This window comes from Corylus avellana, chromosome 6 (genome assembly GCF_965113065.1).
Source record: "Corylus avellana chromosome 6, dhCorAvel1.hap1.2, whole genome shotgun sequence".
NCBI classification, from domain to species: domain Eukaryota; kingdom Viridiplantae; phylum Streptophyta; class Magnoliopsida; order Fagales; family Betulaceae; genus Corylus; species Corylus avellana.
In genome coordinates, this window is record NC_142495.1 from 3,201,652 (window position 1) to 3,227,002 (window position 25,351).

Below are 25,351 nucleotides of genomic sequence, written 5' to 3' on the forward strand. Positions count from 1 at the left end.
AGGATACGCAGTTGTCCCTCACCAGCGCCCCAGCGCAGAGGCTCTCCACTGGAGCTCAGCTTCCAACTCAAAAAGACACACACGTGCGCTGGGCGTGATTTTTTGAAACAAGAGCCTGTTCAGCTAAACCATATATTCTCCCCAAGCAACAAAAATTAATCTATAAACTATGAGCTGTAGCCTGTAAACACATAATTCAGAAGGAATATATAATATATATAAAAAAAAAAACACAATGTATATATAAATTTTATTAAGTATTTATATATATATATATATATATATAAAAAGATTTAATAATGCAGTTTGAACTTTTATACGCTATGTTTCATAGTATTACACAACAAGTTCCACGTATTTTTCCAATTTTTTTTTTTTTTTTTAACCCCCACAAGAGGGAAAATTCAAACCCCGAGGCTTTGAAATTTTTAAAAAAATAATAAACCCCCAGAAAAAGAAAAAAGAAATAGAAAGAGGAAGAGAATCTCGATGCTCATGACCGGGAAACCGATTCAGCCAGTTTCCCTATTCTTTCGACGAGCTCCGGGGACAGCTTCTTAACCGGTTTCCGCTCCTTCTCCGGTCGAAAATCGAAGCCCAACGCATCCGAAACCTCCTCGGAGCTCCACCCGGCTTTTCGGAGCGAGTCTGAGAACCGATCCACTTTGAGAAGCAGAGCGTCCAGAACCGCTTGATTGTCTAACAAAACCATCTCTCCCCCTTCGAAGAACCCGGAGGCCGAGACTTGGATGATTTCGGATATATCAGACTCGCTCCAACCGCCCGTTTTCAAAACGGATCCGATTTGCTCGATGTACTCCTCAACCCATTTCGGGATTTCTGACCTGGGCATCTCGAAAAACCGCTCCGGCGAGGACGACGCCGACGCCGATGAGTTCCTCCGACGCCGGTCTACGGCGGCGTCGCTCCAGAATTCGACCCATCTCGGCGTCCTCGCTCCAGCCGATCCCAGACCCGTGTCCAGGCTTCTTCGTGAGAAATTCGAGGACGACCCGGCCGACTTCTCGCTGACTGATCTTTGCCTCTTCAGAACCTGGGGATCGGACTCGGAGCTCCTGAAGAGAGACTCGCGCTCGAAGAAATCGGAAAGATCCAACCCGCAACAGAAGATCCGATTCTCGTCGACGAAGAATATCGGGTTTCCGGCCAACGACGGGTTGCAAGGAATGTAGCAATGGTTGAAGATGGGAATCAAAAGCGGAGCTCTCTTCAATGCATTCCGGGCAACCCGTAAGGCCTTTTCCGGGTCGGCCGGTCTCGGGCCCCAAGTCTTAGACCAGAGAGTGTTTCGAGCGATCTGGAAGGATATCGCAGCGATCGGAAGGTCCAGCGAGGCGCGGAGGTGGAGCCGAGCGCCGGCGGCACGCCAGGCGGGGAAGCCAGGGCCGACAGGCAAGCCAGCAGAGAGGACCGCTCGGAGGTCAGGTGGGAAAACGAACCCAAACTCCGCCTCAGCCCGTGCGAACTCAGCGTCTGAGAGCCCAGGTTGTACTTGAATACCCGAATTCCGAAGGTGGATCATGACCTTCTCGGCCAGAGAAGCGAACGAAACAAGACTGTTGCGAACGGGGAGTGACGTAGCGCCAGAAGACGCCGCGGCTCGAGCCGAGAGCCGGCGCAGGCCGGCTACGTGGGCCGGGTTGAGACCGGCCATTCTCCGGTCCACGTCGACCATTGTCGTCCAACTAGAGATTACTTATTTTCCTTCTTCTGCTTCTGCTAATGCAAAGGATTCGGTGCCGGAACTTTTGGGTTTGTTTGTGAGTGTGAAATGTGAACAGGGGAAGTGTGGTAGCGAAGTGCTTTTGGGGAAGGATGGAAGAAAGGAAGGGACTTTGGCATGTAAAGGAAGCTTGGCATATTTATAGCTGGTGGAAGAATGGAGCCCACTCTCAGATTTTGGGTATCGGAAACCTTCCATTTGGTTTCCTTCGTCACTATTCGCGTTTTTTTTTGTTTTTTTTAATGGGAGCAACAGTTCTACTTTTATTTAACACCGTTATATTATATGTAATCGCCTCAATAAACTTCAGAAAATGATAATTAATTTCTTACACGCTTGCCTTATCTGTTAATTTACACGAAAAAATGCGTCAAAAAATATGATTAAATATTTCCTTTTAATAATAATAAAAATTTCACAAATCAATTCATATTGTTATTATTATTATATAGAGTAAAAGTAATTCAGACATTGATTACGAAGGTGTTTTTGACTAAAAAGTACAGCCGTTGAGCAACGGCTCTTTCGCGGTAAAAAAAAAGGTATGGCGGTGACTGGGAGATGACAGTAATACGCGCTGATTACCATTTGTCTCGAATTCCTTAATCTAATCAATCAAAACTTTAGGTTTATTTTAGTGTTAAGTTTTATGGCTTTTGTGTCTGGTATGAGCAATCTGTGGCCCAGCGGGTAATCATGTATTCGATAGACAGCGGAGATAAAGCAAAGCACACAATCATCATGGCACATAGTTGTACTCTAACGTTAACTACTACCTTTTTATTTATTTTCTTTTTCTTTTTCCCTTTCTCTTTCTCTTTATGATTTTTAATATAAGATGAGAAATCTAATCAATTAATTATTGGTTGTCAAAAAATGAGGTTTTCCTCAATGTGAGGGTACACACTTGGTTTTGTTGATTAGCCTTCACCTAAGTACTACCTTAATGAATAGCATGTCGGTTTTTCATGTGTTCACTTCCCCTTTTTGTACCATTTTGTTTTAGGAAAGCTAAGAAAAAATTAATAATAATAATAATAATAATTTGACTAATATTTATTTATCTGAGCTAATAATAAGGGTTATATCAAATATTTTGTATCAATGAAATAAGTACTCGGTATCTTTCAGGAATAATGCATCTACCATCACCTAACCACCAATTGTTGAGTTGACAACTAACAGTAACTTTCTTCTTGCATCAAATGAACTAAAAAGTCCCCGGTTACTAATTTTGTAATTTACTCTTTTTTTTTTTTTTTTACTGAGAAATTTTTTAAAAGAAGAAAGTACAGCAAATTAAATACCATTTTCTGCGTAGAAACATAAATGACACTCACGAACTGCCCGAGCTTCCATCCCCAAGATGACGGTGGAGAGGTTCTGGAATTAACTACACCAACACCACTCACTAATTAATGTTGCAACAGAACTGATCACATGCATAGCTGAGTTTATGCTTAAGGGATATATTATTGTATTATTTGCCCTTGTGATGATCCCCTAAAAAAAAAGAATTATACCATTTATTATTTATTTCTATTTTTCCAAATAATTTTGTAAATGTAATTATTGTATATATTAAAAAAAAAAAAGAAGTAGGTAAAATGTTGGAGCCTTGCAGTAAATTCAACGTCTCTTTTGACGATGGATGCACATGGTGGCCCTCTACGTCTCATGCATTGGCAGCATTGCTGAGGGATCTATCTTGTTTTTACGCTTTATTTTCTTCTAATTGAGACGTTAGTTGGACATTCAATTAAAAAAAGAAAAAAGAAAAAAGAGACGTTAGTTGGACATTTAACGGTTACATCCATCCTGGGCGATAGGTATAAGCACGTGATGTTCCCGGAAAATTACAATTTACAATTCTTAATTTTCTCAGATGTCTGATTGACTAATTAAGAATCTAATTAAAGAGGGTAACATGTGGAGTGGCCCTGATCTTCGCTCTTTCATCACACAAAATATATATTTATTTTTTGGGTTTACCGTCATAATCATTGGGTCTCTATTACATAATGGGGTCAACGAGCGGCTCCATTGCATGTCCAGTAAATTTTTACCAACTGGGTATTTAATTAATTCTTAAAAATGCATGTAAAAATCATGTATATATATATTTTGAACAATTGTCAATTTAAAAGATTGAATTGAAAGAAATTTTTTTAACTCAGTTGAAAAATAGCTACTAAATCGGTGATTAATAAGCAAACCTTCTACTTGCAAGATCTTAGTTTGGAAGTAACTTGGACGCCAATCATAATATAGACGACGACGACGACTGTGAATTGATAGACTTTCTGAGGTTAGCGTGGGCCACATGGGATGGAAATTTATTAAGCAAATGCATCCTTGCAAAGTCAATGGAGGATCTTTTGAGAGAGAGAGAGAGAGGTTGGGTTTAGATTTGTGGGACTTTTGGATTGGACCATGTAGCGTGGTCTCTTGACTCTCTTAACTCAAACACAAAACAATATTTGTTAGATTTTTGTTGGGTTCATGAACAAAATGGCATTGTCACAAATCCAAATCAGAAGCAACAAAAGCATAGGAAAGGTCACCGTTGGTTGTGGCAATGAGGAACCACTTGGGCACGCTCCATGCAAGCATTTGGATGATGCCATTGTCTTGTGTTTGGAAGCAGTAGACCAGGTGGGGTTCCATATTTAACATTAACAAGAAAAATCGCCGGATCAATATTGGCTTAGCGGACGTAGTGGCCAACATTGCTTGCTTGTCTTCCTCAATCCTACGTTTCTGTTCCCCTGCACGCTCATTAGTCAAGCTATCACCCCTCTTCCTCCGGCCATCCTACACACACTAGGGACATCTAGAAAATGCCCCGGTCGGGATTTGTTACGATGTGTAAGTTTTCATAATAAATTCCGTTTGGTCCTAAATCAAAAGACACGCATGTTCACACGTTCACACTTTATGATCTGGATTGCTCGTGACTTGTTCGATCAAGCAAATGTGTCACTAATAATCTAGACAACAAAATTATTAAAGATCGTTATCCACGCTTCATTGATGGTCTAGGCCATGGAGAAAATTATTTTGACCCATCTATTCTTCTAGCTCTAGTGGTTGGTCCCCGTCTAGGGCATCCAAAAGATATCAAACAAATAAAATTCATATATTTTTTTCTCTCTCTCTCTCTCTCTTTTTTCATCTTTCGAGTTGACTCAAATTTTTTGTATAGGACTCATGAACAAAAGGTGATGTCACAATGATGTTGAAGAGAGAGCTAGGGAGAGGGATCATATATACTAGAATTTCATATTGTAGTTGAGATATATCTATCCTCAAAGATAGTTTGGGCAAAGAAATCAAGAGATTTTGAATTGTTTAGTCTTGATTATGATGATAATCTAATATAGAAGGGGTTATAAAGAGATCAAAAACGCATGCTTAGAAGAATAAAATCATTTTGTAGGGTATGAATCTGACCTACATATAACCCTATTGTATAGACTCTTGGATTGAAGACTGCATATAATAACCAGGAGGTGTACCCCAATCCCATGTGCTTCACTTCCCTTCTAACATATTTAATTCTTCGTTCAAAAATATGTGCCTTTGGCTAAGGCTTCTAGGAAGAATATTGGGTAGGTAAAGCTTCAAACAAGTGAAAGTAAAAAGAAAAAAAGAAAAAAAAAGAAAAAAAAAAAAAAAGGATTCATTTATTCATTGTATATCCTCAAATAAGAAAGGCCTCATCATTTACTAATTGAAAAAATTAAAAGGGTTCAAAGAGGCAATCAATTGTTGGCGGTTCTTTTCCAAAAGATTTATGCTAGAAACATGTAGATTGAGGTTAGTGAGAATAGAGCAAAAGATAATGAATCTTTCGGCTGAGTGATTTTAATTTGAGAGGAGAGGTCCACTGTAATATATGCCTAACTACACCCATCATCAAGCTAGTGACCCATGAGTACTATACCATTGGTTCACAATAGAGCTGAGAATTTTTTATATGAATTCAATACAAATTTAATAGTTTAGGGTTGAAGGTTTTAACCTGCTTAATTAAATAAGTCAAATTCGAGTTGATTTATATAGTCTTATACTAATATTTCGACACAATTTGAACCCATCACACAATATGTAAAACTGACAATTTTTAACACGAACTCAGCTCGAAATTAGCATATTAGAGTTAATGGGCATGACCCGTTTAATCAAATGAGTCGAATTCAGATTGATCTATGTAATCTTATACTAATATCTCAACACGATTTGAACCCATCACACAATATGTAGGATTGACAATTTTTAACACGAACCCAACGGGAAATTAGTTGGTTAAGATTGAAGGGTTTAACCCAACACAACACACGAATTCGAATTGCTGCTCCTAATTCATAAATCCCTCCAACTCCAACCCCTGGTGGCTGAGTTTCATTTCAATAAACATTAGTTTAGCATCCCACTTTTGAAGTTAAAGTAATCAGATTTAAAGTCGATCACCGGCCCCTCGTGTGGTGATCACATTTTTTATTTGATTACTTTTCTCTTTCGATATGAAGTAGCTTAGCTAGGCAGGTATAAGTAAAGGTGAATACAAGGCTATCGCTTTCATGGAGTCATGAGATGCGTGCGTGCAATAAGGATGGAATAAAGTGATATCAGGTTCTTCGATGGCTTTGCTTGAAAAGAAACCAGAACAAATCCCTTGCGGTTCAAGTGATGCCAAAGAGCACCAAAAGATGAAAAAAGGTCACAAAAAGGAGGGTGTTTCCATAGTAACTTGCGTTCATCTCAGCTATTTTTGTAGATTTTTTATTAAAAGTTTCCCATCTCTGTCTCTTTCAGGTGTGCTCTTTATTTATAGTCTTGAACTATTCATGGAGTAGGAGGAATATCTTGCCTTATGGCAGCTTGATTCAGAAGCCCCTCTACCAATTAAGCTGAAGCAGAATCTACAAAACAATTATTACTCAAGAGTATATGTGGTTTGACTAGGATACCATATTACTCTGCAGGGGGGGAAAAATATCATGGGCTGTCAATGTCACATCCTAAAACAGTTGCTTTGATATCCTCCAAGTGCTAAAATTGCATCAGCCGGCACTAATCAGGTCTTTTGCAACATATTTCTTCAACGTTTGTGCTCGATCGTTTCCAGAATTAGAACATACCAACCAACAACCAAAAAAGAAAAAGAAAGAAGCTTTCTTTATCAATCATGACTTTTGGTACCACCTGCAGTTTATTCTGTCTTTAGCATTGAGATCGCTTATTTTGTCTTTATATTTTCAGTTCATTTTGTTTTCTTTTTCCACGTTGATGTCCTTGTCAGTCGGTGCAAATTGAATAAACGGGAATGAATTTCCCATAATTATTTGATGAACATGAGATTGAAAATCACTACTTGTTGGGTTTAACCAGATTCCAGATGGCAGCCTATTTTAAGAACCCTCTGCCACCATTAACAAGTAGTGCTAGCTAGTGGATGTCCAATTAAGACAGAAGACGTTGTCAGGAAACAAAAATCCTCTGACTCTTACGTTAATCCAAAGATCAGATAAGGGACATGAAACTGTGATTAAAAAACTTATCCGAGTTGCCAAACGGGAATCTGAATCGGATGCAATTAGCTGCCTGTATTGCATGCATTACACCATAGAAAAGTTGCCACTAAATCTGCCATATAGAATGCTCACCAATGTGACCAAGGGTCAGAGGTAAGACAAAACAGAGGTGGGTGGCACCTTCCTGACACAAAGGAAAATAATTATAGTTCTTGAGATTATTCATAATAAGCATAAACTTTGGAAGATGGCATGATCTTTATTATGCAGACCAATGTTTAACCTTCTGAGACATTAATCTTAAACATTGATATCGGATTGGGATAGGTTGATATAAAAGCAAATGTGACAATTAAGCAATAATTAGAATTAGAATTAGAACTGAAAAGATGAATAAAATATTTTAGATTCTAGACTACTGCCAAAAAACTGGCAAGTCACACATGATATACCCATTGTTAAACGCATGAAGCCCACCACCTATTGTTAGGAGGTCAATTTGAGGTGGGCTTGCCTGAAATTTGGCTCATAGGAACTTGAGGCCAAAATGCTCCCCAGGGTACGGCAGCAGAGAACTAAAGAGCCATGCTTGCACTTATCCTGTGTCTCTTATCTGCTATGTAGGACAGAATATTGAAGGTCCATCAAACTGTCATTGGGGTAATTATCAAACTGTACTTTCTGAAATATAATTGCCAACAGAAAAGAGAAAAATCATTAAAGTAACTTCCAGTTCAAATAATATGGAGCGTCCTGAACATGCATCCAAAATGTAAAAATGAATGAAGTTAATAAAAAAGAGTAGGGGGAGGGAACTCATGATGAGATTAGAGGACAGCATTGCAAACAAAGAAAGATCAGATTCTCACCAATATATCCTTTGTACTTACAGCCCTTGCCGTGGTTCCCACCAAACTCACTGCTGGAAACAGCAGAAACAGAAAGAGATGCTCACCAATGTAACCAAGTAGACCAAACATACATAGGGCAGTAGCTGCTGCTGTTTTAAATGATTCTTCGGGCTCTATCATTGCTGCAGTTTCCTAGGGAAGATGTTGATGTTGGTGAAGCCAACGCTGCACTGTTGGCAGCAAATTTGGCCATTTGTTGGGCCTGCAGGTCACTCTCTTTGGAAGGTGATTCTTTGGTTATAATTCTAGCAATCAACAAATTAAGACAGAGTTTTCTTGGATTGGAATTTTGCTGCAATCATTAGCGACATGCACCAGCAGCTCTAGCTCTTTCAAAGATAAACTGCCTCCAAAGTCTCTAGCGGTACTAATTCTATAGCACATTGTTAGGCAAATGGCCGCTTTCAATAAAAAATTTTGGAAACATTCTCAATTGTACTCCTTTTATTTATGCGGTTAAGGTTAATAATGAGATAGAGATACTTTTGTAAATGTTTCCCTTTTCAGCATTTGCTATAGACCAAACATCTATTTGTGTAGGCTATAATGAGTTAATAACTTTTTTGGTACTTTGAGTTTTGAGGTTTTTTAATTTTTTTTCCCTAGGTTTTAAAACACAACAAAACTAGTACCTCAGATTTTGGAAAAGACCGAATCACCACTTCCAGTTTAAAAAATTTTATGAGAGTGGCCAAACCACCCTAGCTACCCCTAGTTTGACCTTAGGGCCACCCCCAAGGCCGGTCTGGCCCCTAAAAAGGGGGTGGCCGAAACCACCCCTAGACAAAGCCTTGGGTGAGCCACCCCTAAGGTCAAACCGGGGGTAGTTCGGCCACCCCATAGAATTTTTCAAACTAGAGGTGGTGGTTCAGTCTTTTCCAAAATCTGAGATACTAGTTTTGTCATGTTTTAAAACCTATTAAGAAAAATTAAAAAATCTCAAAACCCAAATACCAAAAAAGTTATTAACCTAAGCTATAATTTAACCAGAAGTTTTGAAGAAAAAGGGGGAAGGCAACTAGAATTCGCAAATTCTATATGCACAACCAACATAATTGAGGCCCAAGTTAGGTCCATTAGATGTTACAAGATCTTTAAGATCCATTAGATGTTATTGTTGGGGTATTTTTATCATTTTGAGGCCCAAGGTAGGTTATATTTTTTTTTGGGTACTTTAAAAGAATGGAAATGTTTGTATTTATATTTTGTTTAGAGTATTGCTGGAGACCATTTTTTTTATCCTCTTTTTATCATTCTAAAGTCAATATTGATTTTTAAAATTATCAGTAAATTTTAAATGAATCATACTTGAGTTTTGATCACATGGTAATTTTAAAAGTCAAATCAACTTTAAGGAGGATAAAAAGATGGTATTTACTGTTACTTTTATATTTTTTAGAGAAATGATTGGTATTAATAATTTGTCCATATTTTTCTCATATTATCTTATAAATTCAATTTGTGGAGTTCTTATGTGAAATCCACATAAGTTTACAAATCTAATGGTTAATTTGTAAGATAATTTGAGAAAAATATAAACAAAATATTGACACTAATTTTTTTATGATTATTATGAGTGACACATGTTATTATATGATTGGATATAACATGGCACGTAAACAAATTTCCTAAACATTTTAGTTCTAAGCAAATTTTTATACCACACAGAGAGCACTGATTTTATATTTTTTCTTAATATGAAAGTATTACGGGACTGATAAAAAACGAAAGAAAAGGAAAATATAAAAGCCCTTTACTCATATGATATAAATTGTAATAGCAGGGCCAAGGGAAACCCTAGAAAGAGGTCCTCAAAGTCGGAAGACTCAGAACTCAGAAGCAGCCGAGCTGCTTAAACCTTAGCGCGGACCTTGGAAAGCCAGTGTTGTACTATGGGCCTTGGCCGCCCTGATCGATCGCGCCGCTGTCTCTCACTCTCTCTCGGCTTCACCTGAGACCCAACTCACAGGCCACACTCTCAAGCCACCGTCTTTGGCTCTCATTTCAGCCTCTTCACTGCTATATCTAAGAGGTAATGTTCTCTAATTCTTTATTTTTTTGAAAATAATTGGTGTTTGAGAAATTTGGGGATTTTCGGATTGTGATTTGTTTGAATTTCTCTGTTGTCGAAACTTGAACCAAGCATGACTTTAATTTGTTGTAAAAAAAATTGCTATTTCTAACGTAGAGTTAAAACGGTTTGTCGCTTAATTATATATTGGATTTTTCTTCTTTGGAATTTTGTGAATTATCGGAGTGTTAGGATAAGGAAAGTGAAAGATTCAAACTGTAATTATGTTAAAAGAAATGTAATTAAGTTTACTCCGCAGAGATGGGTCCTTGTCGAGGTTCCCTTCATCAAAAAAGAAATTGTAATTAGATAAAATTTGGCAGCTGATTTTTTTTTTCTGTATTAAAACTGGAATGTGCATTTGTGGCTTACTTACTGGAAGGTTGTTGGAGAATAGCTATGTTTTGTGATTGATTCATAATCTTTGGAGGTCATTTGTAATTTGAGAATTGGAAAGAAAACAGACAATTGTTTTTTTTCACTTTCAATGAAATTTATTGAGTGCGAAATATGATGATGTGTATTTATACCCAAAAAAATCCCAATAATTTTGAAGGGATAATAAAATTTGTTACTAGAAGAGCGTCTTTTTTGTGTTTAAGCCCCTTTAACCGAACTATAATTTTGACATTCCTTCATTTTTACAAAAAGATTATTTGAGGAAGCAAATGTATGCCAGGTCTTTTCGTTGTTTGCTTTCCCCTAAAGCTCCCAGTTTTAAGTGGAGTGTGGACCTGAAAATTCAGAATCTATGTAAATTTTGACATTATGCAATAATGGACTCTCTCTCTCTCTCTCTCTCTCTCACATATCATTTCAATCACTGTGCAGATGAAGAAAAAGAAGCAAAATCCTGTAACTGATTCCAGACCTGATACTGATTTGAAGTCTATCATTCATCAGCATTCTCTGTTCTTTGATAAGTTGGTTGAGTTAATCCCTGCAAAGTTCTATCTACCTGATGATAAGGATAGGCCATGGTTTCAGGGTCTCAGCAAGGCCAAAAAAGCTTCGGCAAAGAAGGAATCAAGGGAGAACATTAGGAAAGCTCGAAGAAATCGTTTGGATCCAGAAAAGTCTTCCACGACAACCCTTGATTTGCTAAAGCAAAGCTTGGAGAAGGAAAAATTGAATGAGAGCGACGATGAGGAAATAGAGATTAAACCTATGCTGTCCAGCCTTGAAGTTAATGATCGACAGGTGACGTTAGAAGAACTTCGGCAAAAGCTGCATCAAAAAATCGAAGAGTCCCGAGCAAATCGGGATCCTGGAGTTTCAAACAGAGCAAAGAAGAGGAATGAGAGAGACAACAATAGAGGAATTCAGCAGAAGAAGCGCAAGAGAGACTCTGTTTCTGAAGAAAAGACACCAACAACTAGTAGTTCTGCAGATAAAGTGGAGAAGGATGTAATAGAAGCTTCAAAGGGGCTCGCATTCAGTCATGTCAAACTTGGGAATGAGGAAGAGCCTGGAAAGAAGAAAAAGATGAAACTTTCAAAGTTTAAGGAGCTTGAAAGGGCAAAGAAATTGGAAGAAGCAAAGAAAGATCCTGAGAAAGGGGAGATTATCTCGAAGAAACATTCATGGAATGCAGCAACAAGTAGAGCAGCCGGGATGAAGGTTCATGATGATCCAAGCCTGTTGAAAAGGAGCATAAAGAAGGAGAAGAAGAAGCATCAGAAGAATGCTGAGAAATGGAAGGAGAGGAGGCAGACCACAGAGAAGATGAAAGGAGAGAAGCAGCAAAAGAGATCAGAAAATATAGCACACAGGATTCAAGACAAGAAAATGCGGCGAATTGCAAAAAGAGAGAAAAAGCTAATGCGTCCAGGATTTGAAGGTCGAAAGGAAGGTTTTGTTAATGGAGGTGCCTCCTCCTAAACTTCATACGAGCTTCTGCCTTTTCTCTTTTGCTTTTAAATGAGTTGGCATAAAAGCCCATTTCATAATTCATGGAAAATTTTACTTTGTGGGATTCTGCTATATAGATCCCCCACAGTACCCCTTCCTTTTTCCCTCTTCGCCTCTTCAACCAAGTAGACGAATGTTGTAGAAGAATTGACTTTCAGTTGATAGCTGCAAATGTTTGTAGCTGATATTAGGTGTTTTTAGCCCAAAGGAAGTTACCTTCGCTAGATTTCAACTTTTGTATGTTATTTGAGATTTCATTTTGAATGCTGGTAATGAAATTAAATTATTTTTGATGCTTTAATATAAGATGCTCACAATTCTAGAGCAATAACGGCAGAAAGTTGACAGAATTTTAAAATGTATTGGGTTCGTGGGGCTTGCGTCACTATATCAGAAGAAACTATGGTAAATCTTTCCTGTAGCTGTGCCATGTTAGTCTACCCAATATCCTTCACTAACCAGAGAAAAATTAGAAAGGACTAGATATTGTATAATGCTGGAAATTACACATACGGCACACAAGGCTCTGGGCAGCTGTATTCTAGGTGACGTATTTGAATGTTAATGCATGGCCGAAATCGACCTTGCCATGACCAGAAAGCTGTGTGGCTATGTTACCCGTGCTTGCATGATGAATCTCCACAACACTGTAGACTGAAGCACCACCACACTCTGAGGTTGATAACGCTCTCCCTCCAGCTGCAAGATATCTCAACTTGTGTAAAATCTAATGACGTCGCAGCCTCGCATCACCAATTCCAGTTACTAAAAGAGCATCTAGTGTCCATGAAAGCTATGGTTACAATGCTTACTACTACATTAACGAGTGTTCAATCTTCTTTAGCTAACGTGGATGCAGCATGTAATAAACATTGTTCAGATTGAGCAACACCAACACCATAATAAACTAGCTCTGATACCAATATGTTGGGAATAAGTTTACAAACCAATACCTAAATATGCGGACACTCACAAAAATAGAAAGAACAAAAGACAAGATAAAAATAATACTTTAATATTTAAGAGAAATATCAAGCTTCCACTTGCTTCTTGCTTGATAATTGCTTACACGTACATAATATCCTTATATCCTAAAATAGATGCGCCTAACTTGCTTACTAAAAGTCAATACAAGTTGTTTTAACAATTATAACACTTAATACTATGGTTACAAAGTCCACAAAGGTGGCTAGCACTCAAACGCTAAAACTAAAAATCATAAAGTCTAATAAGGTTGACGCCTAACAAATATTCTTTTGACTTCTAAGGCATACATAATTTACTAAGCTAATTAAAGTAAAAGAAAGCTGCGTTGAAATGCTAGAATTAATTAGAAGAAAACGTGTACAACCTTCTTGCATACTTTCTTTGACTTTGCATTTTTATTTGCACTTCCAACAATCCCAAAACCATCTTCATCTCCATAGTTGTCCATTGAGAAGCTTTCCATGGACGTTTGAGAAAAACAGAGTGAGGAGAGAGAGGTATGGAAAATAAGTTTGCTTTAATGTTTATTGGATACAACGTTTCACCAGAGTTTGTTTTGGTTTCAATAATTTTTTTTTTTAAAGAAAAAAAAAAAAATTGCTTGTTTTACACTTAAACATGGCAGTTGATATATATATATAGATTAGATATGCTATTTTATTAGAAAGGCACAACATTTTACAGAGTTTATTTTGGTTTCAATTAAAAAAAAAAAAAAACTAAACGCTTGTTTTACACTTAAATATGGACAATTGTTAGCATAAAATAATGCAATATGTCATGATATTAGCCTCTCCTACTTAAAACTCCCCTATATATATATAATAGAATAATAGAATTACCGGTCATTTAATGATTTCTAAAATTGGAATTGGTAATGAATTAAATTAATATCAGCCAAATCCTTCCTGAACCATAACCTAGAATCCGATTGATCAAAACGCACCAATAGAAATAGAAAGCAAGAAAAAAAAATGAAAAAGCATTTACGCTCAACCCCAGAATTACCGGTTTGTCTTTGGTAGAATGATATAATGATTTGCCTTTGATTTGTTTTTGTCTTCGTGTTTGTAGGAGTTGTAAACACTTTTTCTTAATTTTGAAAACGGTTGGATAGTTGATCACGAAAGAAGGACGCACAGTTTTTCATTTTAATTGCCCACCCAATTTTGAATGCCACGTTTTAATTTTAATTGCCCAAGCCACGTGTCAAAGTTTAATTGCCCAGTTTTAAATGCCATGTGTCAAGTATTTAGCTTCTCCTATCTAAAACTCCCCTATATATATATATATATATATATATATGCGATACGTCAAAACCATGCAATTTCATTTGCAACAGAACAGCAAAACTCATTTGTCACTGATTTCCCCACTTATAAGCTGGTGATTTTGAGTTTTTGCAGATTCATAGGCTAGGGCCCTCCCTTAACAAAAGTAAATAAGTAATTGATAGGACGTAGATGATGCTTCGGCAGATAAGAGCAGAGAAGGGGAATCAGAAACTCCGGGGTCACAAAAAATCAACGCTGAGAATGAGAAACCTACCCTTCTTTAGGGGTGAGTTGGGGGGGTGGGGTATGCGTCTATAAACAAAAGTCAAGGTATCTTTCAAAAAAAAAAAAAAAAGTCAAGGTAGAAGAAGCGAGAATACTCACCAAAGTAGTACATACTCGAGTAGTGGCTTAGAAAAATACAGAATAGCCATTGGCAAAACAATAGTTGAAATTTGAAAATATCTCGTCGGTGTAAGAAAGCACCCGCCAATAAAGTACGTGATGCCGCCTTTTTTCATTCCATTCCCTTTGTGACTTTGTCGAAGCTCAATCCATTATTTCCAAAAAGTCCCATGTCCATATACCCCCCAGTGTCTTGATCAAAGTCTCTATCTCATCTGCCAGATTATCAAAATTTTGTGCAATATGAAGCACAGAAAATGCGATTATGGTGTCTCACAGGCTTCAATAAAATTGAACACCCTGATGGATTTGGGGTTTATGATAACTAAACAGATGGAAAATGTTCAATTTTAATAAATATCATCAAGCACATACCAATGCTCATTACTATATTACATAAACGTGTAAGTAAACCAATTAATAAGAGTCTAAAACAGGAAGAGACTGCAACTGAATTAAACAAAGGATTCATACTAAATCCTCCCACACGATGACAAGACCTTACTAATTGAAGCAACTGTGTAATGCCTGCCCACCGTTACATTATGATAATACAAAAGACTCCATACGCAAGATAAAACACCGACTGCCACCGATTGCCAATTTTACAGCAATGTCGCTACCGATACCTTGAATGGCTTCTTACCCTGCAATATCAGCTGTCTGAATCAGTCTCCAGTAACTTGATATATATGGATAGTCATTAGGAAAAAGTAAAACAGTAATAACCTTGGCGAACGGGAGCAGGAGTGGGAACGGGAACGAGTGTGGGAATGAGAGCGAGATCGAGAGCGAGAACGGGAATAATATCTTCGGGAACCCCTGCTTCTACTTGGACTTCTACTATGTCGGTGTCTCCTGCGGTAAACACAGCATTTGTCCATTTCAATACTTGGATATGCATACCCAAAATGACCAGACGTAATAAGCACACAAAGCATATCTCTAATCCTCAAATGAGTGGAAATATAAAATTGCTAATTTCCTTTGGTAGCCAGAAACTACAACGTCAAGGCATCTTCATTGACGCCAACAGACACATTTCGTTATTTAACCTCCAATGAATTTATGAAATTTGAGATAAGTTTGCCATAAGGAGACGAGTTTATGCTTTATGGTGCTTAAACATCTGGCAGACTCTCCATGAATGGCAATACCAATAGGTTCCACATGCACAGCACACTATTAACTACCTTGGAGGAGACCGGCTGTAGCTTCCGCTGCGGCTGCGGCTCCGATGTCTATATCGACTTAAGCGGCTTGTTTCTGCAAGCTTTTCAAGCCTCTGGCGCTCCTGTTCTCGTTTTTTAGCCATCTCAGCAGCAGTATCTTTTTTAACTGCAAAAGAAAACAGTTAGGCAATCATTAGTACCAAGACCTTGAAACAGTCCCCCATTCCCCCCTCCTAAGATAACTGCTACACCACCGAAATACTTATGGAGTAAGTCATACTTTGTTTGTTTAGCTGTCTGCTCATAATCCTTTTAAGTCGTTCTTGAGGAGTTTCCTTCTTTTCCACCTGTTGTTTGTTTAAGGGCCCCCCAGAAGTACTTCCCTTTGTTAACTTTGCTATTGCCGAAGTTGTGCTGTGAAAAAAGATTGACAATTATAATATTATAATATAAAAAAAAAAAAAAAAAAAACTAACAGATAAATTAATATATATTAATTTTAAAAATAATGGAGAATAGCTTTACAGGTGGCAAAAGCAGTGAACAGAAAGAAGTAAAAAGTTATGAAACAGCCAATAACCTCCTATCCAGACATGCTTATCCACTTGAATTCAATAAAAAAAACCAAAGCATGAAAACAAGGATCTTGAATTTTAGACACCAAGAGATACCTCACTGATGGTTTCAACACTTTAGCACTCTTTTCCTTATCAAGGGATACACCAGATGCAGGATCAACATGCAGTGCCTCAAGTATGCGACCAGATGACGGCCTGCACAAAAGGAGAAACATTAGAGAAACCCAAATCATTGGTTCCAGCCAAGTCAGAAGCTTTCTAATAAAACTCCATTTCAGGGAACAATAAGCTTCCTTCTCTCTTCCTCTGGCATATGCTGATAACCCTAATTCTAAACCAGAAAAGTTTGCCTCGGGTAACAAAATGGGAGATAAGCTGCAGCAGAGTAAAGATTGTCGAATCTATCTTTGCAAGAATTAAAGGTCGAGTGCGCCGACCGGTTTAACAAGTCAGCCTGAGATTGTGGAGATGGTGGTGGAGAAAATCGTTCAAGCTTTGGTTCATCCCCAGCACCGGAACCCCCAAATTCAGTAATAAATTCGATTTTAGGTGTCCTTGGCTTGCTTCGATAAACATCATCACCATGCCCTCCGCGAGGATAACGCCTCGAGTATGATGGGGAGTATGACCGTGATCTTGATCTAGATCTGCAGATACAATACATTAACAACAAGCATGTAATCTACTCCTTTCCCGAGAAAGAAAACCACAGATATAACGGCCTCCGAAACAACCTACAAGAGCATACCTTCTAGAACGTGGATAAGCTTCATATGTTGGGCTTCGCCTAGGTTCCCTGCATTTATAGATAGAAGGCTATCATAAGCATAACAGCATGATAATTTCAAACACTTGGAAATGGAAGCGAAATTTGACATCTTTAGGGGTCAAAACAGGGGGGGGGGGGGGGGAGGTCTTCTTCCACCTGTACGGATCATGATGGAGCACTCTGGCTCCAGTTACCCGCGCAGCTTCTCTTTCTCTCTCCCTTTCTATTTGAGAAACCTTCCTTCTTTCCTTACGACTCAGCTTCCTCTACAAAAAAAATAAATAAATAAAAATTTATATCCAGGACTATAAAATGCATGTATTGCTGAACATAATAAAACAAACGATTCTTTCAATCAGCCATTGTGACAGACTTACAATTGCAGGATCGCCTTTGATAACTTCCTTTTGCCTTTTCTCTTCCTCCTTCGCCTTTTTATCCATGTAAACAAGCCATCCATACCTTTTTACACCAAATTCTTTTGCTATAATATCCATCTCTTCATCATTGCTATCATCACTGTTGAAATCCTCATCATCGTCGTCATCACCATCATCATCATTATCATCAGCATCAGAAAGATGGGCTTCCTCTTTAACATCCCCTTCATAGGAAAAGCCCACCTGTGAATAAGAACCTTTGCTTGCAGGAGGCTGTGACTGAAATCTACAAGAAATGCATAAAAAAGAGAAGGGATAGTAAATATATGTAATCTACAACCCCCACCTCCCAAATATATACTTTTTTTTTTTTTTTTATGTCGGGGAACCTCTCCAAGGCAGGGCCCTTCGGACCCACCCCTGCAGAGTAAACCCTGGTCCCGTGCACCGCACCCTCAAAAGTTTCCCTACACGAAACTAGTTAAATCGCTGGCTTTTTACCAGGAGATGTGGCCCCAAAGGATTGTTTGCACCCATGAGGTATTGAACCTTAGACCTTGAAGGAAGTAAACCCTCAAGACCAAGGCATTCACCACTTGGCCAACCCCTTGGGATTACCTCCCATATATATATATATAGACACACAAATACACACTAATGTGTGCGTGTATATGTGCACATGCATATACAAGTAAACAAAAAAAAAAATTATGCAATTTCAGTATATCTTGCAAAGCCAACCCAACCACAATCCTGATCATAACACTAGAAATAAAACACAGTTTGACACACTGAAAACAGTCACACAAACTAGATTATGTGAGACTAGGCTTAAGAAAGAAACAAAAACAACTAGACCATGAATCTTGTGACAACTCACATCATCAAGTTCTTTTTCATTAAAAAGAAAGTCTTTAAAATGTTGTCCTCCCACAATGAACACCATTGAAGCAACTCCAAATCTCTGCCTAGAAACCCATGATAGACAGAAAAAAAAAAAAAAAAAAGGTCTAGGATGTTTAAAAAGGAGAAAATCAAGCCATTGCTACATTCTTTAAGCTTCTACAAAAGTATCCAAGTTATTTCATTCTAAAAGATTCAGGTGGCCAGACCACCTAGAAGGGAAAAAGACAGAAATCGAAAAGACAACATCTAAGAAATACCTCCCAAGAAATTAGTCCTTAGCAAAACTCAGTTCCAAAAAGTCCTCAAAAACTTGAATGCAAAGAAAACTTTAATGTTGCTAACATGTTTACATATGTTTATCAAACCAAAGACAAAACACTACACAAGATCAAGATCAACACATGTTTAGCATCAAACTATTTAAATACCACAAGAATTAGCTAGAAACCTATTCTACAGTCAATGTTCAGGACTAAAACATTTGTTGCACACAGATCTCACAATTTATTCAGTAGTGACAACCCTGATATCACTTTAGTTACTAAATATAGAAAGTAAGAAGTAACTAAGAACCAACGGAAGAGTGAGGGGGGAGAGTAGAAACAAACCTGTCTGATATAAATGGAGCAACAGCCTTCGCTTCCATCTCTTGGTTTACATGTTGCAAACCCTCCTCATCAGTAACTGTTAATGTACAAAGTTTAGCTTGTAAAACTAAGTTCAAACTAACCCCCTAACCAAATGATTGGCTCCAAAGGTGGATAACCTTTGTCTTGTATGGCTTTGTCATGAATAAGAGGAGGATAAAGAGAAAAATACATTTATAATGTTCAAGAATTTAAGACACTATCCAAAAAATTAAAGAAAAGTACCGACATCCTCTACGTCGATGCTTAATTAAATCCCGATAACGCTCAAAACTAACAAACTCTTCTAGTTCTTCTTCTTCTTCTGACTTCTCCGGGACCCGAAAATGCTGCGACCCAGGATCCCGAATGAAATCGAGAAGGGCTCGGCCATCAAATCTGCTTAGACAAAGAAAATCGTCCCCTAATCTTAAGCGACTGGTCAGGAAAGTGGAATAGAATTGAATACATTTTGCATCCAAGTTACGACCCTTTCAAAAAAACAAAAAAACACCGTACCTATCAATCAAAATATCCTGTTTACCATTCCACGGTATCCTGATATAGAAGGCACAAATTAAATTAGAGTTAGATGGAACTAAATAACAATTAACCAAAAAAAAATGCAGCATTATACTAAGCTGATGATTATGTCAAATATAAAATTTACATTAAACGCACAATTGACTGATAAAATCCACATAAGGTTTTGCGCTTTTTTGAGCAGTTGAGACAAAAATTTCAATGGTTATAAATCCGAATAAATAAATATGTGCCTTCTGCTTGGTCTTAGAATCTAAACCCTCAGATAAAAACTCGAATTATTGCCATAACAAACACACGGCAATTGGACTTTGAAGAGTCTAATTGCCGATTATAAATTACACCAAAATCGTCGTCATCTAGGAGATTATACGAATCTTACAGGCCTTGCTGATCCTGAGTAGCTTGGTAGAGGGCGTCGTCGCGGTACACGCGGCAGCGAGCGCCTATGGCCTGGATCGACTGCTGAGGATCGCCACGGCGCTTGGCCAAGAACACGGCTCGTCTCTGAGCTCGCTTTCGAGCCGCGTCCATCATGTCGTGAACCTTCTTCTCCGACCTTCTCGCCTCGTGCCACATCTTCTCTCTTTCTCTGATCGATTGGATTTGATTGGATTGGATTGTTAGCTGAGAGGAACGAAACCCTAGCGCCCTTTCCCGAGTGAGAGAGATAAAATGATAAATGGCTGCTGGTTTACTTCCATCGTAATTCGTACATCACAAGTCACAACAAGCCTGAAATGGGTTTGGTCTATCTTATGGGGCCTTTAGGAATTGATGGGCCCAAGTCCTGGCCATAAAATTAAGGACATAAATATCCCCAAAGGGCCAAGGCGGTAGGTATATAAATTTGTTATATGTTTCTTAAATGTTTGTTAAATATCTGCTTTTTACGTATTAAAATATAAAATATAAAGTCAAGTTCAATAATTGAGATTATGAGAGTAATTTTTTACCAATTGGCATTATCTTAAGAAATAATTCCCATCAAATCACTTTAAATTTATTGCAAAGGTGACCAATGTACATAAAAGTATATATGTTGACATATATACAGTAAATATTTTAACATATACGGAAGAATAATGTTAGGTACTATCTTTTTATCGTCTTAAAATTTTTCTAAAGTAGATGTGACTTTTAAAATCAACATTATATCAAAATTAAAGTATGATTCATTTAAAATTTAATAGTAATTTTAAAAATCACATTAATTTTAGGAGGATAAAAAGATGGTACATAACATTACTTTGTACTGATATCAACCAAACAAAGTATACTGGATTTTCTTGTTCTTTAATTGACATGATAAAATATAGGTTTTCGTCAAGGGTTGATCCATGTTCGATTCGAAGGTCCACAAGCAATGGCTTGATCTCAACGGTGTTACGACTAAAATTTACTTTGGCACCTCAAAACAACGAGAAAAATATAACCTACCAACAAAAGAAAAAAACTAAGTGAAAAATAAAATAAAAAATAAAAAAAATATGGAGAAATGCTAGAGCATCTATTTCGATTCTTCTCTTATCATTATCCATATTTTCTTTTTAAATCAACAATTAAATTTGTAAGACCCAATTAAATGAGGGTAGATTTGATGATTAATTTTCAAAATGAGAGTAAGATGTGCAGCACTTCTATTTTGTTTGACATGTCTTTTTACATATTAAAAATACTTTGTAATCTCCCTAACGCAATCTTATATCTGCCCCCATGTGCCGCTCATCTTCCTCCGTCCGCCTATCCTCTGTTAGAGCCATTGTTTTGTGGAGTGGTCGTATTTATTTTTTTGTTGTTCTGTTGCTTTTTTGTTTTGCTGCACTTTCGTTTTTTGTGGGTTGCTGACTCTATATAATTATGTGGTTTTATTCAATGGTTGAGACTTTTGTAATTGGTGTTCGTTCTTGATCAACGACTCTATTTTGGTCTTTGGTAGTGCCTCTCCTTGCCTTTACCTCTTGGGGTTTTTCATTGAGTCATTTTATCCGTTTGTTATTGCCTTGTGTGGCACTTGGAAATACTCAACTTATTTATGGTTATTTTGAAATCATGAATGAAAACACTAACTACTGATTATATATATATATATTTGGGCTTATAAGTAAACTTTTCTTTTAAGCTAGATTGAAATAATTTTTGTTTTAATTTAATTTATTAAATTAACATGTGTTTTTAGAGTAGGTAAGTGCAACCCGAATTAATGTACTTTGCATACACATTAATTTAATAAACTGCATTAAAAAAGTTAGTTGGAAACCAATTTGACATTAAAAATAAAAATAAAAAAAGTTGGTCCCTCAATGATGTCTTTCCCTCTTTCCCTTGAAAAAACAAAAAAGAAATAACGCGGCAATCACGCATCAATCAAATTCCAAATATAATTTTGAAATAAAACAAAAGCAGCCGCCGTTTCTCCTATCCGGTCGTCTTCGCTTACCTGAAATTCCGTTACAGAGGCTTGCTTATTGGCGAATGGCGATGTTGGATTTTAGTAGATGATTAAGAGAAGTAGCTAGTGACGCCATCGCTCATTATCATCTCATATTATTATTATTATTGTAAATGGATCTCAGCATCAACACGGCATATATATGCTTAATTACTATAACTATAAGATTAAGATTAGAGTGCAATAAAGCCAACTTCCAAATTAATGAAGTCAGTCGTTGATCCCCCATTCCATTTCTCTTCTCATTAATTGGTGTAAAATTTTTGATATGAGATTTCTTGTGCTCGTTTCTCGGAGATTCTGAAGTAAGAATAAAAACAACTCCATGCCATAATAATATCTTAGGAAACAGATGAGATGATATATTGAAAGATATTTATTCTTTCTTTCTCTGACTCAATTAGATATTATTATTCTCCAAAACTCTCCTCTTCGAAATTATCAGTTAGCTAGCAGGAGAGATTATAGATTGGTAGTTGAACTGGTTGTTACTCTGTCACTTCAATTACGGCTTCTGTTTCGCAAGACACCCATAATATGCACGTTGGTCACCAACTTGACGTTAATTTCTACCCAGATTTTGTTCTTAATAACTTCGTAATTAACAACCTTATTATTGTTGTTATTGTTGTTGCTTTTGAAAATTACATGTGTTCTTCTCGAGTTGGAGATCGATGTGCCTGCAGACCAGATTAACAAACGGAGCATTTTCTGTATATTTCTTTCCATTCGGGGAAAAAAAGAAAAAAATGATTTTTTTTTTTTTTTTTTGGGTCGAGCAATAAATAAATCTCAAAGGCTGGTCATTCAATTAACGTCACCCATGACCTAAAAGTCGTTAATTTTAATTATTTATGGAATTAATTTAGTGGGAGAATTAGTCATTACAGCATATCTCCATCCTAACCCCTTAATACAAGTTAGTGGAGATACTGGATTGGATACAACTGTATTTAAAATTGAAAAAGGGACTATCAAATTAAAATGTATAAATATAATATATCATTTTTATACCACCAAAATTTTCTCTACAAGCAAACATTAACTTTCTAGGAAAACAACTTAAAGAAAATTCAAGGAAAAGCCAAAGAACAGGTCATGATGACGCGGACCAACCACAGTAGGTCCTCACCGCATTGACCCACCACCACCTTCCCCTTAATAATTCGTCTCCTCCCATTTAACCCAAAGCATTTCACCGAGAAACAAACAAAAGCTATAGCGCTCTCAGACGCAGCGCGTGAGGTCGTCCGGCCTCCGCACATGCCCACCCTAGGGGCTGTGCTCGAGGTCTCCGATCCCATGTCTGACACCGAAGCCGACGCCGAGCCATCGCCGTCACTACCATGGCTACAGCCAGGGCCATCGGAGGGGCAGCCGCAGCCGCAGCCGCGGCCGCGGCTGATATCTTCGCTTTACAAGCAGCACTCGTGGTCTCCAGACGCGTACCGCGATGAGGCGTGGCTTCGGCGCAAGGGCAACAGCAAGAACCGCCGGAGCAAGAGCGTGACGGACGAGGACCTCGACGAGCTCAAGGCCTGCATCGAGCTCGGTTTCGGCTTCGACGACTCGTCATCGCCCGAGCTGGATCAGCGCTTGTCTGATACGCTCCCTGCTCTTGGCTTGTACTACGCCGTCAACAAGCAGTACAACGACACCGTTTCAAAGCCAAACACCACTCCGCCGCCTTCCTCAACGCCGTCCGAGTGCGACAGTGCTCCGTCTCCCCTCGGCAGCCCCCACACCAATATATTCTCCCCAGGTAAATATATATTTGGATTTTGTGTGAAACTTCCTACCTTTTTTTTTTTTGGTTTTAAAAATATGAATGCTTGAACTTATAATAGATTAATTTCGTTGTTTCCACTCTGTGGTCTGAATTTTCATGAGAAAACTCCAAAAATTTGTGACATGTAATTAGTGATTTAGATTTTATGTTCTGATATAGTTAATAGTTGGATATATATATATATATATATATATATATATATATATATATATATATATATACATGAAACTGAAATCTTGTGTGTACATGTTTGTTGGGGAAATTGGAAACTGGTGAAGGAGATAATCCACAGACGGTGAAGACGAGGTTGAAGCAGTGGGCTCAGGTGGTTGCTTGTACGGTACGGCAATGTTCGGGCTGATGATGATATTGGGACCAGGATTAATTATGTGTGAACCAAACCCGAGTTAACCAAACATCATATGATCATCAATGTCGACCTCCTTTCACATGATTCCAATCACCCCCTACCGACTTTGCTTGGTTTTGTTATTAGCAGTGAGATTAAAGTAATCTGAACGAAACCCATTAAATATGAAAACCAACTTGTACTGGATTGACTTTTTCTTTTTCTTTTTTTTCTTCCTTTGTTTTTTTGGCTTTTGGTACTTTAATTGGTTATATTTGGTGGTGTTGTTAACGTCCTGTCTTCTCTTTTACTTGGTCTAGGTAGATTTTTCACGTCTGAAAGTACTCTTAAAATAGGAAGGTCAAGAAAAAAAAGGATATTTGTGTCTGCAGATTGAATAGGGTTCTGTAGTTTTTGGTTGCTTTGGGAAAGTTAAGGTTATGTAAATACGACAACATTCTCTCTCTATCTCTATCTCTATCTCTCTGTCATATAAAGGGTGGCATAGGTTTTTCTGGTCTCGAATAAGAATCGCTTTTCTTAATGGATACAACTCGTTTTCCTTTCAAGGGAGAACCTATTTTCTTTCGTGAGAAGGAAAGTCATTTGAGTGTCCATCATTACATTCAATGATGCCGGCAAATTAATTACGTATTGATCTTCAAGAAAAAATATTACGTTGATGAATTTGACAATTAACAATTTTGAGGGAACAAATGCTCTTTAGTTTATTTTGGATGACAGAATATCCAATTTATGAATAGGATTTTTTCTTATAAATTTTAGAGCCACAAATGAGACACTTATCACAATAACAAAAAATAATAATAAAATATTATTTCATATTAAAAATAAAATAATAAAAAAATAAGAGGTAGTTGGCCACCCCAGTTGTGAGCTGGGGTGGCTGGTCTGGGGTAGCCGAAGCCACCCCATGGCCCTTGGGG

At 37.6% G+C, this 25,351-nt stretch overlaps 4 protein-coding genes across 4 annotated transcripts; 2 read left to right on the top strand and 2 right to left on the bottom strand.

Moving 5' to 3' along the window:
* Positions 1–292: 292 nt before the first annotated feature.
* On the bottom strand, positions 293–1,841 carry LOC132187393 (uncharacterized). Its single transcript, XM_059601690.2, has one exon. It carries the CDS (start codon positions 1,694–1,696, stop codon positions 494–496), a length of 1,203 nt encoding a protein of 400 aa, XP_059457673.1. The 5' UTR covers positions 1,697–1,841; the 3' UTR covers positions 293–493.
* Positions 1,842–9,962: 8,121 nt separating this feature from the next.
* LOC132186679 (uncharacterized) lies at positions 9,963–12,464 on the top strand. Its single transcript, XM_059600684.2, has 2 exons — positions 9,963–10,224; positions 11,095–12,464. The coding sequence occupies exon 2, from the start codon at positions 11,095–11,097 to the stop codon at positions 12,142–12,144; it is 1,050 nt and encodes a 349-aa protein (XP_059456667.2). The 5' UTR covers positions 9,963–10,224; the 3' UTR covers positions 12,145–12,464.
* Positions 12,465–15,172: 2,708 nt separating this feature from the next.
* Positions 15,173–20,528, bottom strand: LOC132186680 (CLK4-associating serine/arginine-rich protein). Its single transcript, XM_059600685.2, has 13 exons — positions 20,197–20,528; positions 19,791–19,829; positions 19,522–19,670; positions 19,254–19,329; positions 17,737–18,025; positions 17,516–17,625; positions 17,339–17,386; positions 17,028–17,237; positions 16,684–16,785; positions 16,293–16,426; positions 16,034–16,178; positions 15,570–15,698; positions 15,173–15,487 (listed from the first exon to the last, which is right to left on the bottom strand). The coding sequence occupies exons 1-13, from the start codon at positions 20,391–20,393 to the stop codon at positions 15,460–15,462; spliced, it is 1,656 nt and encodes a 551-aa protein (XP_059456668.2). The 5' UTR covers positions 20,394–20,528; the 3' UTR covers positions 15,173–15,459.
* A 2,914-nt stretch (positions 20,529–23,442) lies between these two features.
* On the top strand, positions 23,443–24,631 carry LOC132186681 (uncharacterized). Its single transcript, XM_059600687.2, has 2 exons — positions 23,443–24,028; positions 24,334–24,631. Exons 1-2 carry the CDS (start codon positions 23,530–23,532, stop codon positions 24,414–24,416), a joined length of 582 nt encoding a protein of 193 aa, XP_059456670.1. The 5' UTR covers positions 23,443–23,529; the 3' UTR covers positions 24,417–24,631.
* Positions 24,632–25,351: the final 720 nt, after the last annotated feature.